The sequence below is a fragment of the Ostrea edulis genome, chromosome 2 (genome assembly GCF_947568905.1).
Source record: "Ostrea edulis chromosome 2, xbOstEdul1.1, whole genome shotgun sequence".
Classification (NCBI taxonomy): domain Eukaryota; kingdom Metazoa; phylum Mollusca; class Bivalvia; order Ostreida; family Ostreidae; genus Ostrea; species Ostrea edulis.
The window spans coordinates 104,908,581-104,924,320 of NC_079165.1; the positions used below are offsets into that span (position 1 = coordinate 104,908,581).

The 15,740-nt window shown below is 33.2% G+C and overlaps 1 protein-coding gene and 1 long non-coding RNA gene across 5 annotated transcripts in view; one reads left to right on the plus strand and one right to left on the minus strand.

The window, feature by feature from the left end:
* Positions 1-15,740, minus strand: part of LOC125679591 (protein Fe65 homolog) — an 80,710-nt gene that overhangs the window by 27,963 nt on the left and 37,007 nt on the right. For 2 of the 4 annotated variants that reach the window (XM_056155895.1, XM_056155894.1), the window contains exon 1: positions 1,646-3,119. The exons of 1 other annotated variant lie outside the window; for it this stretch is intronic. In XM_056155895.1, coding sequence (XP_056011870.1) covers positions 1,646-1,847 — 202 coding nt within the window. In that variant the 5' untranslated portion in view covers positions 1,848-3,119. Of the gene's footprint in view, positions 1-1,645; positions 3,120-4,007; positions 4,268-15,740 lie in introns of those variants that run through there. One more of the 4 variants, XM_056155897.1, reaches the window with a different exon arrangement.
* LOC130052042 (uncharacterized) lies at positions 3,608-4,816 on the plus strand. Its single transcript, XR_008800384.1, has 2 exons — positions 3,608-3,645; positions 4,643-4,816. It is a non-coding gene; the product is annotated as an uncharacterized LOC130052042 (long non-coding RNA).

A 15,740-nucleotide genomic window follows, 5' to 3' on the forward strand; every position in this document is an offset into this window, starting at 1 on the left:
ATAATGAGCACCTCATTATTAATTTTTCAAAATATTTTTTGAAACATAGGTAAAAACACTAGAGCATTGACTTGAAATTGTCAACCGATTCTGACAAAAATTTGTACCGACTTATAAGCGGGTCAATGGCAAATTCCTACAAAATAACCTCAAAAAATACAACCGACTTATAGGCGGACCGACCTATAGGCGAGTATATACGGTAGGTATTGAATGTTTACTCAGCCAAAATGTGAGTCTGGGTAAAGAATGTTTACTCAATAAAATTTTAAGTCTAGGTAAAGATTGATTGATGTTTTCCGCCACACTCAACAATTTTTCAGTTATATGGTGGCGCCCAGTTTTTATTGGTGGAAGAGAGAACCCAGATACAACGTACCTGGGAAGAGACCACCGACCTTTCGAAAGTAAACTGGGAAACTTTCTCACTAACCGGCGTGAGCGGGATTCGAACCTGCGCCTACAGAGGTGAGAGGCCATGTGATTTTGAGCACGATGCTCTCACCACTCGGCCACGGAGGCCCATTCTAGGTAAAGAATGTTTACTCAGTCAAAATGTGAGTCTGGATAAAGAATGTATACTCAGTCAAAATGTGAGTCTGGATTAAGAATGTTTACTCAGTCAAAATGTGAGTCTGGATAAAGAATGTTTACTCAGTCAAAATGTGAATCTAGGTAAAGAATGTTTACTCAGTCAAAATGAGAGTCTGAATAAAGAATGTTTACTCAGTCAAAATGTGAGTCTGAATAAAGAATGTTTACTCAGTCAAAATGTGAGTCTGGATAAAGAATGTTTACTCAGTCAAAATGTGAATCTAGGTAAAGAATGTTTACTCAGTCAAAATGTGAGTCTGAGTAAAGAATGTTTACTCAGTCAAAATGTGAATCTAGGTAAAGAATGTTTACTTAGTCAAATTGTGAATCTTAAGGTAAAGAATGTTTACTTAGTCAAAATGTGATCAGCATAGAATATCAACTCGGTTAAAAATGTTAAGACTGGGAGTATAAAATAATATTGACCCAGTCTGGTGCTTAAATTAATAGGTCTAAAATCACTTATTGCAATTTTCCTTTAATTTCTGTGGTAGTGACAAGTAAACTGTCTAAAATGTTATAAGTTTTAATTTCTGAGTATATGTACAAGTTGAAGCATCTAGTATCATAATTGCTTAATGGAGATGGTCAGCGGGGTTTCAATCTTATTTTCTTTCCAGTCCAATTATTATCATCTAGTGATCCATGCTGTCCCTAATTACATTTTACTGTCCTGTTCATCTCTTCATAGTAAACCTTATCTAACGGATTTTTCTCTGATAAATTCTCTGAAGATGTATTGTCAATGTAAATTTTTCATTTTTTTTTAAATAAATCAAGAAATCTTTAAGCAACTTATTAAAGTAATAATTAGAAAATATACCTATACTTACACGGGCTAATGTAAAACTGCAGAATTTAGATTAACAGAATGGGTAACAATACTTTTATAAAAGGAAACTTTATACCTTAAAATGTAAAGAATTCTTTTAATTGAATTTAAATTTTCAAAAAAATAAAGGTTGAGAATTAATAAAATTGATTCTTCTGATGCATGTTTTTAAGCAAAATCTTGATGAAACAAAACATGGACAATCATCGGGAAACTTACCATGCAAAGGATTATGATGTAGAGTCCACGTTTTTTGAGATCCTTTGATTCGTTTATACAAAGTCCCATACCAAGACATATTCAAGTTAAATTTTCTTGTTCGGTTTCTGCGCCGATGAGTCATATTTGCATTTGTGTGCCCGTGGTCTGATGTGTGAAACATCATAGCACTCTTGCAAAACAATTTATTCTCTTTAAGCATTTTAATTCACTTCTCTATGAAATTTTCCCCCACTTCCCTTGATTTCAGTATAGTTTGACTAAAAAGTCACTGTATCTGAAACCTGTTGAACACTACTCCATTTTCAGTCATAATTGCTGTATGAATCCCATTTCACATGCAATTTCCCCTCTAAGGAAGAAACCTTTTTTAAGTAATCCAAACCATAAAAGGAAAGATCTTCATAGGAATGTGTCCATATATTTCTTCATGAATTTTGATTAGTCAATATACAGGCCCATCAATCAGCGGCTGACTTTCTTCAAGCTGACAAGAGATTTAATCTCTTAACTTCGGAAACAGGTCTAAAATCATGAATACGCCATTCGAAAGTTTTCTTAATATACTTTAGATAAAATCAAGGGCATGTATTACTGCTGTGCAAAAACATCAATAATGACAAGCCATCAAGACAAAAAAACTAAAAAAAAAAGTTCCGAAATGAGAAAGCAGTGGAGAGGACATAACGTAGGACGCCCATTGGTTGAATATGCACTTGATCACAGTGTAACGTCAAAGACCATTTTGATTCCAGCATACACTTATGTGGTCCAGCCCTTCTTAGTGAGAATCTCCAATCATAGTCTACTCTGATGATTCACAAGAAAATGAATTTCACCAATACATCCTTTATCAGCCTCAATATTCCCTGAAGTAAATTTATTTTAATTGCAGCCAGACAGCATTCAATGCTTTTATTCAAGGCAGGGAGATAATATACTCCATACCAAGACAAATCTTCTTACTGTTGTGAAGGGGAGACAACATTACGTGTATAGAAATAAGATTCATTCACATTTCTTGGTTCAGGCAACATCTTTTGTCTTATGGCCCCAGAAGAATATGACATCTGATGCAGTTTTGCATGGGAAAGTGATTTAGAAGTCCTGTCACAGATACTCCTGCAGTGTTTACTTTATTCCTTACCATTAACTTCAGGCAGCTGTCATTGGTACTTAGTATCTTATCCCTCTACACATGGCCGTCAAGTTATATTAACCGTAATTTTTCACTTCATCTGTCATAGAAATTCAACAATACTCTTTGGGTTGACATTCTCAGACCCCACAATTTGATAATGCCATTCAAAACTTGAAATCCCTCATAAAATCACATTTCTCAAATAAAAATTCAATGACTTAATTATCAGAAAGGCAGCTAGGGGTGGGTTTTAAACAGATGCATCAAGTGACAATCAATATGTTAAACATTTAGCAACACTAATTATTGTCGCAGCCTTCCAATTCAATTTTTAATCATGACTTGCACGAGCGAGCAGAAATGAGTTTAAGTAAATTGCTTTATTAAGGACCACTATGTCCGATGTCATAGTAATATGAGATAATATGCAAAGTGATTACAATGCAAATAAGAAAAAGACATTTTTAGGCTTATCCTAGGAATATGGTGATTTTCATTCAATAATTGCGTAACTTGTAAAACTTATGAAATGCATGTATCAGATTAATTTAATTACTTTTTTCCTCAGAATATGAACACTGTTAAGCAGCTTTCAAACACAATAAAGGGCTATAAACAGAAGGCCTAATATCCTCCCCAGCCAAGATAAAATTTGAATGTTATTATAGATAAGAAATGCTAAGATTGCAAAGAAGCATTTATCTCCCAAAATTTTTAAAATAGAGGATAAAAGCATCAATTTAGTTAAAATTCTGACTTGAGTTGTAGAACATAAATTCTAAATTCCATTCAATATATAGCAGTGGGACAACCATTGCATGCATCAGAGCAGTGGCTGATACAACCTCCTTAGTATCTGGTAAGACCCTTTCTGTCTCTTATACAGCTCGTCATAAATCATTCATGATCACATTAATCAAAAGAACATCTCCCTTTGATCTTCAATACATAATATGCATTGACAAAGTGTCAAAATTTGATACAGCAGTACAATCCTCTGAGAAATCTTATTTACTAGGATGAGAGTATCGCCATTGTAATGAGTGCAACAGTAGCACTAACTATCAACTACTGAAGCTTTTGACATGGTATAACTGCTCATCTTGATCACACATTTCAAATATCTAACCATCGCATGTATAAAAAAATCAAAGCCGAGTCTCTTGAATGTTTTGTATTTGAAATGATGTGGTGCTATATGAACTATGGAATTCAACTCACCAAAGTTGCCTTAGTACAACCAGTATATTTTCCCTATAAATCCACTCCACTACAACAAAATAGATCTATAGTCACTCAAGAAAAATAAAATTGCATCTTGACTTCTGATGTCAACATCTACAACTGAATCAATTACATGCACCTGTAATTAAAACAACTCTTCAAATGCGCATTTTAGAACCATTACATATCATCTTATCCATAAGATTCTAATATTGCAATGCATCTCTCAATCGCTTCTTATTTTTATGTAAGTTTTTAATAAATTATAAAATTCAAACATTTAGCTGTTCTGAAGTTTTCTGGGAAGGAATTGTTTATCTATTACAAGTTGTAATTCTCAGGAGAGTATGCAAATTACATAGGAAGAGTGCACTCCATACACAAGACTGCATACTGCCATAAAATTGATCTCGTATCAAACATTTTGTCTGGGGGTATATATTGAAACACTTTGAAAATATTTTTCAAAAATTCGTTTTTTTTGTGTTCAAATTGTATTGCTTCAAAATGTAACTTCATAAATGTTTGAACATTTCAATCTGAGAAATTGAATTGTGCTGATGACCGAGAGAGGTTCTGCATAATAGCTGACAAAATAAATCAATTTGAACAGCAGACTTCTTTAATTTCAGTTGCCTGAATACACAGGAAGAAGTTCTAGTGTCAAGGGAATTCTGGGATTGAATCAAACTTACAAACCATGAAATGAAATAACCCAAAACTTGGATTTAGCTAGGTTACACTGCAGGCCTGTAACTAGGACTTCTCAGAAGTAGTGAATACTTTGGACAAGGAATGCAAATCTCTGGACTGTCCAAGGTTTTAATCCAAAAACTGTAGAGGTTAAGGAAAGACATGAAACAATCAAAATACATCTAATATTGAAAATCAGAGGAAAGATTTTGTTTCCAGTACAATATTGGCTTTATTTTCCACAGAGGGATGTGACTGCATTACTTGCATCCTCTCTACTGGTAAAATGCTTTCTGTTGCTGGATAGCAAAATTACCTGCCAGTGAAAAAATATTGCACAATTTCTTAACATTTGAAATTCTTGAACTGATTTTTAAAACCATAAATAACACTTTTAGACGAAAATGTTAAAAGCTATATCCTATGGTGTAATGCTGTAAAGGAGAAGGGAGCTAGGATATGGGCCATATAATAGCCTCCATTTTGAAAAGGCATCATGAACAAATTTTTAGTGACCCAGATCATATCTATCTCAAATCGATTAATATACTTCTACAAATTTTTCACTATACAGTAAAACTCTGATATAGCGAATTTCTGGGAACCCTCTATAAAAATTCGTTATAAGCGTAATTCGCTATACGTTTATAGTGAATTCATAATTCAAATATAACGAATTTATTATAAAACTTATTTATTCTACATGTATATCAGTTCTATAAGAAAGCATCAATGGATATACTTGCGTTTGTATTGTCTTTAAGAGAAATGAAGCCTATGTGTTTTCGAGAAGAAATATTTTTATACAAAAAATATACACATTGATTTATATATGATAATTTATCTTGATGGATTATTAAGTCATGCAAGAACATGTCGAGAGAGAAATGTCAACAATATTTTGCGCAATACGTACATGTACAGTCTATTGCAATTGTCATTTACTTGTTGCTTTACACAAATAAAGGAGTGTACGATAACATAAATGCAATCAAACTTCAAATTTAATTAACGAGAATAGTAAACAATACCAACAATATATTTCCTAAACGTATGTGTAAGTATTGTTTTGCGTTAATAACATTTTTTGAAAAAATACAAACACAAATTTTGTAATAAGTGTGGATCGATCCTTTATGTCAATGGAAAACGATTGTTAAAAATCACAAAGAGTTTAAAATGAAAAAAAAATCAATTCGTTATAAAAGGTGATTTTTACGTTCATTTTTAATTCAAGGGGATAGGAATTTACTTCGCTATATCCGTAAATTCGCTATATCCGTGTTTGTTATAGACACAGATTTTTATATAGAATATATAAAGAATTTGCCGGGGAAATCGTTTTCACTTCACTATAACCGTAATTTCGCTATATCTGTGTTTACTATATTCGAGTTTTACTGTATAAATGTAAATCAACATATATTTTGCTGATTCCCTGTAAATCACTGTAAAATATGATGGATTCCCAACAAAATGATGCATCAATCTGATGAATTGATACACACCTATTCGGAACACTTAGCAGTTTCTTTTTATCTTATGGAAAGGTCTGGTGTGTTCTGAATGGATTCATGAATATTCACTCTGAAATGGAATTGCATTATGAGTTAATTATTGGTCCCCATATAAAAGTCCGTTTATGGTTACCGTAGCAAATGACAACAAGTAGGTCCTGCAGATCCAGGTTTTAAACACTGTATTAAGTTTTAATTAATCTGGTTTAAATGTTTGTATCAGTATAATAAAACAGTTAAATTTAGTATATCATTGAGGGATTCAGCAAGATTCCAGTACCCTGAGAGCAAGCCTCCTTATCTTCCCCAAGGTGAAGCAAAAACAATTACATAAAAAAGTCTTAAATTTGTACAATTCTGTTTACTCCAAGTGATTGTTATGCAGGTGCATTGAAAGGTACATATGACTATAATAAAGGTACATATGACTATAATAATAATAATATTTTTTTGTCTTCAAAGTAACATTGTTTGTGTATAATGGTATTATCATATAACTTACGCAGTATAAATTATTTCATTTCTTGTTTGTGTGTCTATAATGGTATTATCATATAACTTACGCAGTATAAATTATTTCATTTCTTGTTTGTGTGTCTATAATGGTATTATCATATAACTTACGCAGTATAAATTATTTCATTTCTTGTATGTGTGTCTATAATGGTATTATCATATAACTTACGCAGTATAAATTATTTCATTTCTTGTTTGTGTGTCTATAATGGTATTATCATATAACTTACGCAGTATAAATTATTTCATTTCTTGTTTGTGTGTCTATAATGGTATTATCATATAACTTACGCAGTATAAATTATTTCATTTCTTGTTTGTGTGTCTATAATGGTATTATCATATAACTTACGCAGTATAAATTATTTCATTTCTTGTTTGTGTGTCTATAATGGTATTATCATATAACTTACGCAGTATAAATTATTTCATTTCTTGTTTGTGTGTCTATAATGGTATTATCATATAACTTACGCAGTATAAATTATTTCATTTCTTGTTTGTGTGTCTATAATGGTATTATCATATAACTTACGCAGTATAAATTATTTCATTTCTTGTTTGTGTATCTATAATGGTATTATCATATAACTTACGCAGTATAAATTATTTCATTTCTTGTTTGTGTATCTATAATGGTATTATCATATAACTTACGCAGTATAAATTATTTCATTTCATCCCAAAGGAAATTGGAATACGTAGCAATTTCAAGTTTATTCTTGCCTAATTTAACTCCCGAGACATCTTTGGTTGACTTTATTTGTATCAATTGTATGTATGCATTGCAAGCGCCATTTTCACACGTGGTTGGAAAGAAAACAATGACATCCGTAAATTTTGTCATTGAGCTCATTGACTGTAGATATAGGAATATAAGGACCTATCAGACTAAATATGTACTATAGATAATGTGAAAAAAAAAAAAAGTAGTATGCACAAATCCAAAAATTGCTGGAAAAATATAGCACGATGTAGTGGTATGCTAATAAGACTGTTGTGGTCACGTGGTCAGCATTCCGCTCGGTTCAGAAAGAAAGGGTGTAAAAAGACACTGTATTAAAAATATTTTCATCTATATCTCTACAACCATTGTTTTTTGCATGCATATTCATTTTAGAATACATAATACATGTATTGATATGTTTATCAAAATCTAACATAAAAATTGGAGCATATATACCTTTTAACAGTTTTCATATAATTCAGTACTCAGTATATTTGAAGTTTTCTGATATTATGAATCACAATAAATCACCACAATTAAATGGTACAACTACAGAATATAGAGAATTACCAAAAGAAGAAAAAGTACACCATGTTCACGATATGTACCTTCTCCTGTTTTAAAATTGATACATTTTTAAGCCCAATATTGCTGTAACTCCCTCTTTACCATGTCCCAAACAACTCCTACACAAATGACCAGTGACTACTGAAGTGGAAGCAATCCTCCTTAAGATAACCTGTTGGAGTGAGGGAATAAAAAAGAACAAATTGATAGAGAATTAATCTTGCAGAAGCACACTAGACATTTCCAATGCAGAGATTACTAACTTCTTCATCAAAAGTTGATATGCCTGCAATTTGCCACAGTTGATGAAGAGGATTAATGGTGCCTTATATCACAGACTTCTCCCGAGTTTTATCCCTTCAGACAGATAATTGTTTTCCCTTGTCACTGGTAAATTGCATTGGCTGTAATCAAGACAGCAGAGTCCATGGGGAGGACAAACTATTTCAAGCTATAATGATTATTTACCCTCACCAACACACAATAATTGTCTAAGTTTGTCAACATGTCAAAATGTATTTTTAATAAATGTATCAACTGATAATAAGATACAGTAAATACCTAAATAATTATCTTTATGTACATTGTATGAAACAATGTGGTTATATAGTTAAAAGGTCAGAAGTGGTGTTTCTGCCATTATTTTCTAAAACTAATTTTTCATTTCCTTGATAAGAATCTTTTGTATCAAACTGTATGATTTCTGAAATAGGTTTAAATTTTATATAGTAGTTTTATATTACAATGTACTGTACTTTGTATATCAGCCCGGTTAGCTTAGTGGTTAGATCACCTAACTCCTGGGTCTGATCTCCAATTGATCAAAAGATCCTTATAATTTAACAATGTCCATTATATACAACCTTCTGTAATACACAAGAGTTTACATTTTTACAAGCCACAACCAGGAACTACAAAAATATGCTAACTCTAAAACAGACCTGGTAATATACCCATAGCTGCAATAATGTAGCCCTTTCCCATTTTATTTTATTCCGACGTTTTTGGGAAAAAGAAAAAAAGGTCAGAGAGGGCTTCATTATTGCAGCTAATATACCCAAAGTTCTGTTTTGGTAGACACATTGATAGGATGCAAGTGAATTGTACCAAAACTGTCACAAACATTGTATTATGGAGATATATCGTGAATGACCTTAATGAGAAACAGTCCATACCACCGAAGAAAACAAACTAAGTCCAGTATTGAAAATTGTCATGGCATCCTAATTAGATACACAGAGTTTAGTCATTTTGAAATACATCAACTGGGCAATGTGGAGGAGTTCTGAGTAAGCATGAGAATGTGGAGGAGTTCTGAGTAAGCATGAGAGCCCCAGTGGGTCTGAATCATGTGGAGGTTTAAGTTAGTACACTGTATCCAGTGTTGTTTATATAATTGAGTGGACATTCTACTATTGGCAGTACCCCAAGACAACAAACCAGACAATCAAATCCTCCCCCCCAAATCTGGTTAACACTCCGGCAAATCTCATTTCCATCTTCAGACCGATATCTATGAATGGTCCTTAGAACACTGGCAGAAACAATATTTCATAACTTCATCATAACTCTCTCCAATAAATCTTGTAAAAGGTGTTGGTGTATGATCTGGAGATGATCAATGTTTTGTACTTATAAGATGGAAATGACATCATTGTTGCTATAAGTACATTTTATGATTCATTCTAGCATGTACAGTCAAACCTATAGTGAAGATCTGTACGATGTACAGTCAAACCTGTAGTGAAGATCTGAATGATGTACAGTCAAACCTGTAGTGAAGATATGTACGATGTACAGTCAAACCTGTAGTGAAGGTATGTACGATGTACAGTCAAACCTGTAGTGAAAATCTGTATGATGTACAGTCAAACCTATAGTGAAGATATATACGATGTAAAGTCAAACCTGTATTGAAGATCTGTATGATGTACAGTCAAACCTATAGTGAAGATCTGTACGATGTACAGTCAAACATGTAGTGAAGATCTGTATGATGTACAGTCAAACCTGTATTAAAGATCTGTATGATGTACAGTCAAACCTGTAGTGAAGATACGTACGATGTACAGTCAAACCTGCAGTGAAGATCTGTATGATGTACAGTCAAACCTGTAGTGAAGATCTGTATGATGTACAGTCAAACCTGTAGTGAAGAAGATATGTATGATGTACAGTCAAACCTATAGTGAAGATCTGTATGATGTACAGTCAAACCTGTAGTGAAGATCTGTATGATGTACAGTCAAACCTGTAGTGAAGATCTGAATGATGTACAGTCAAACCTGTAGTGAAGATCTGTATGATGTACAGTCAAAACTGTAGTGAAGATCTGAATGATGTACAGTCAAACCTGTAGTGAAGATCTGTATGATGTACATGCAGTCAAACTTGTAGTGAAGATATGTACGATGTACAGTCAAACCTGTAGTGAAGATTTGTACGATGTACAGTCAAACCTGTATTGAAGATCTGTATGATGTACAGTCAAACCTGTAGTGAAGATCTGTATGATGAAAGGTGAAGGTAACGCACAGTGATTAATCTAATAATTTCTATAAGGAATACAAAATAAAGAGTTGGGTAAACACGGACTCCTGGACATACCAGATGAGGGATCAGGTGCCTAAGAGGAGTAAGCATCCCCTGTCAACCTGTGTCACACCCACCATGAGCCCTATCATCAGTCTTGATCAGGTAAACAGAGAAATCTGAAGTCAAAATCAGTGTGCCAAGTTGTACAATCACATCTGTAGTCAAGATCTGTATGATGATTAGTTAAATCTGTAGTCAAGATCTGTATGATGATTAGTTAAATCTGTAGTCAAGATCTATATGATGATTAGTCAAATCTGTAGTGAAGATCTATATGATGATTAGTCAAATCTGTAGTGAAGATCTATATGATATACATATGAGCTATTCATAATCTACCTGACTCTGAGCTATTTTATGATCTTCATCAAATCATTTTTCTATTCTTAATCTACCTGACTGTGAGCAATTTACCTCCATCAAATCATATTTTTGTTTCAGGTGAAAATCAGAGACTTTGAGTTTGTCATAATAGTGCAGCTCAATTCAAGATATTCTTCATATTGCACATCAATTACAGGGTTCCTAAATGTTGATGACAAATGGGCACTCTTAAAATCCTCAGTATCAAAGAAATCTATTCTTTTAATAACTGTAGACCCTGGAGGTACAGCTTTCATCAGAAAATAACCCCACTACATTTCTACTAATTACACAGTACTGTTGATACCATAAGGCATCTCTTCATTCATCTTGCCTTTGTTTACAAGACTAAATATGTCTTGATGTCTTGTTGCAATACAAGAATATTCTGATACACCCTATGTATGTTTTTATGACAGAAAATAAGGTTATAAAAGTGCCAAATAAGCACCATTATAGCCACAGACTTCATCTAATACATCCCTCAAGTGCATTTTCTCTGTAATCTGTAGCCATTACAGTCTCCAACTTCCCATCAATTTGCCTGATCTTAATATTGGATCCCTTTCTGATGACCAAAGCAGTAAAATCCACATTAGCAGGAAGCTTTGATTTCGGGTCTCTGGAAGAAGTTCTCCTGTCTTATTTTTATCAGTAAGAACAAAACCTTTCTGATGACTATTCTTAACTAATCAATACTCAAGACATTTTATATATCTTTTAAAAAAAATGGAGGCAAAGTTTTATTTCTCATGTCCTTAGGACCTAAATAGATTTGAACTTGGTCATATTGATGGAGTCAGAGTTTTTTTTTTATTTATCTTTTGGTTTTGTTTTTCTTTTTTCTTTGAGAGAATACTGAACCAAGGTCCTCGGTCCTAAATTATCATTTATACACTTAAACTTTAATATCCATAACATAATACACCAGTCCACACAAATGTAAATCTCATCCTTCATTATCAGTAGTTCCTGGCCAAAATTAAAAATATGCAAATGTAAAATCATGTTTATCAATCCCCATAAAATTTAAAGCTTTCTAAGTCTGTACTGATTAGCTGTCATTTCATATCAGGTTTATTCAGATTTCCGTGCCACATGACACTGACACTGGACATTGAAAATATCTGTGTTCCAGATATTGAAAAACACAGAACAGCTACAAAAATTCAGACGCCTAAAATCACTTAAAAATTCATGATTGCTGAAGTTACGCTCGGAAGTATTCAAAATTCTTCCAATATTTTGGAGTTAAAAGACAAAAAATTTTCATCATACATTTTTATTAATCAAGTTTTCAACACAAGGGGATATCCCTGGTCGATTTCTTCTTTCTATTCATCAGATTTCTATTCATCAGAAATGTACAAAGTCAAAAGACTCGTGATGTGCTTGATTCACTCTTGCAGACCATATACAAGTACAGGTGACTTGCGATAACTCAAAGTTCAAGGGACCTTGATAAAACTTTGAGTGATTGAGAGTTCAAGATCGAAAGTCGAGTCAGATCTGGAAATTGTCAAGTCCAAACAATTCGTAAATTTTACCTATGGTCAAATGATATCACCAAAACAAAGAGTAAGTGGAGGCTGGTTCAAACCAATTAAACAATTAACTATCCACCCCACAGGGAAATAGCCACAGGCATTCACCATTGTCCAGGTAAGGTCCAAGTGGAAATAATCATACCACCACCTCCAGAGATCAAAAATAAAAAACAATGAAATATGTTTTACAGGACCCAAATTTCACTTCGAGAGATTGTGCGTTCAAGAGATGAAAAGCAAATTTGCTTAGTTGTATAGAGAAAGAAATTGGGGCCGTGAATTTACTTCGAGAGATTGAAAACTTTGAGAGATCAAAGCTGGAGTCACCTGTGTATGTTATTTTTCTTGAAGAAGGAATTACAATTCTGTACTGTAAATCTGAAAAATTTTATGCACATTTATTTTTGCAAATTGTGTCAATTTAAGTGCTAGAGATTATTATATTTGTGTACTTCATATTTTGCAAATTAGTTTTGCTACTTAAAGACAACATTAGATATTTTATATTTACAAAAAAATACTTTTGTGAGTTTCAAAAGTGTAAAAATAGATATTTTATATTTCTAAAATATACTTTTGTGAATTTCATAAGTGTAAAAAAAAAAAATATATGCAACAAAAATAGCCATTTATGGTGGTAGTCCCTGACAGCCAAGGAAGATTTAAGACATTAACAGATGAAGGAATCAATACTTCTAATAGTCCAAAGCTTAATAATTCAAGTAAATAAATACTGAATATATTACTGTGGTACATCAAGAAGCCCTGAAGGACACAATAGGATAGGCCACTCTGAGGAATTAGACACCAGCCTGTTTAAAGAAGCATGATTTAGAGAATTCAATTATGCAATCTGTCACACCTGTATAGACAAAAATACAAGGATGGTTGTTTCCACAACTTACAATGAAAAATTATACCAAAACTATACATCTGAATATGAAGAGCATTTTTTTCTGCCATACTCTGTGTACTAAAACCTTCCACTTGGGCAAGCATCTCTTATAATCAGAGTAATGGACTGAGTTCTGCACTCAGAGGTTCACCTGAGAGGGCCTGATGAAGATGTCCATTAATACAGGTGATTAGGAGAAATCAACCATGTATATATAAGAAAGATTTTCCTTTAATGAACAATATATGACAGCATCATAACCTATAAATCATCAAAGCTAATTAAAAGCACCCATGTACTCAAGGCTCTACTGAGAGTACAAAACATTAACCTTGCATTTGTTCAATAACCTTACTCATCTCTGCTTGAACTAGGCTTAAGCTTTCCTGAAACATATCCCTACCATTATACACAATCCTAACACAATATCATTCATCACCAAGAGTGTTTCCCTCCAATAAGAACAAGTGATAAATGTACAATCAATAATTTGCAATAATGCTGAATTATTTCCAAATGGAGGACCATAAGACGATGTATCTTTGACAATTCATTATTTATTAATTTTTTCCCCTTTTATCCACAAAAAATTGCATTATATGATAAGAGATAAATATTATAGATGTCAGATGTTATGAGAGACTCCGGTCAGTCACAGATGACCAGTGAACAGGGAAATGATGTGATGTGACCACTGATGGGGGCTTTTGACCATTTCTCCTCCTTCAGTCATCAGTAAGAAATGAGCTGCCTTGTTCAGAATCAAGACTGTAATTTGATCTACCATGGCCAAAGAAACTCTGTAAGAACTAAAGGGATCTTCTGTCAGTTTCAATTTCCTACCGAAGCAAGTCAGTCATTAGCAACCGTTTCTATCTCCAAAGATACAATGCCACGAAATGTGCCCATGAATAATTTTCTTGAGTATGCAAATATAATTATAACCCCAGAAATGGTGAAATAATGAATCGCTCTGTACTTCTTCCAATCTGGATTGATTTTCTTGCAATGGTCTACCAGACCTGCACAAACATTGATTACAAAGAAAAATCATGAAGTTGATGAAAATTCATTCATTTTTTTATTTCAGACAAATTTATAGTTATATCCCTTGTGGGTATGCCAAATATAACTGCTTCCTCTGATTTTAATAATTCAGCTAGTGTATTTTCAATTAACTGCACCCTACTATGTAGTATGAAAAACATCCTCTGAAATCTAATTCCACTTATTTTTGTCACGATTTCAATTGTTCTGAATTTTTCAATAAAATAATGAACTTGTTAACATTGATGTACGTTGTGCTCCTCATTAATACCAAAGTGATCATTCCAGACTATCTGCATAAAAAAATTAAATATGTTTTTGTAAGAGTTGAAATTGGAGAGAGAGATTTCCTTTCTGTTGGTCATGTACTCCCTCTGAGACTTAAATTATATCAGGTACCAGAGAGAGAGAGAGAGAGAGAGAGAGAGAGAGAGAGAGATTTCCTTTCTGTTGGTCATGTACTCCCTCTGAGACTTAAATTATATCAGGTACCAGAGAGAGAGAGAGAGAGAGAGAGAGAGAGAGAGATTGAGATTTAGAGATTTCCTTTCTGTTGGTCATGTACTCCCTCTGAGACTTAAATTATATCAGGTACCAGAGAGAGAGAGAGAGAGAGAGAGAGAGAGAGAGAGAGAGAGAGAGAGAGAGAGATTTCCTTTCTGTTGGTCATGTACTCCCTCTGAGACTTAAATTATATCAGGTACCAGAGAGAGAGAGAGAGAGAGAGAGAGAGAGAGAGAGAGATTTCCTTTCTGTTAGCTAGTGAAAGTGATGGGTCTCAGACCTGACCATGGTCACGTCACAGGAGACACTTGTGCTGCAACAATGATTACAGTTCAAAAAGTACATTTTGGGGCCAACTGAAGTAGATTCTGTGTTTATGAGTAATTATGAGAAAGAGGGAGAGAAAAGGAGAGATTAATCAAACAAACAAAATTTCTAAACATTTTTTGGATTAAATATCTACCAAACACTTATATAATTTTGACTTCAAAACTTACTATATTGTAATTTTTTGTTTTCTTTCATTTTGGCACTTTCAAAACTTGCACATGAGGATGATGTAAAATGCAGAATTTACTTAGGTGAGTTAGGTCACCCTATAATATTTCATAATGCACATGTTTTGAGATGCATCTGAGTTATTTCCTTTCAGAGAACTCTCATACACAGCAAGGCAAGAAACAATATGTTTACATGTGGGGAAGGGGGGCCAGGAACAAATACCTATCACTGCATATGTGAATGCATGTATGTGTTAAG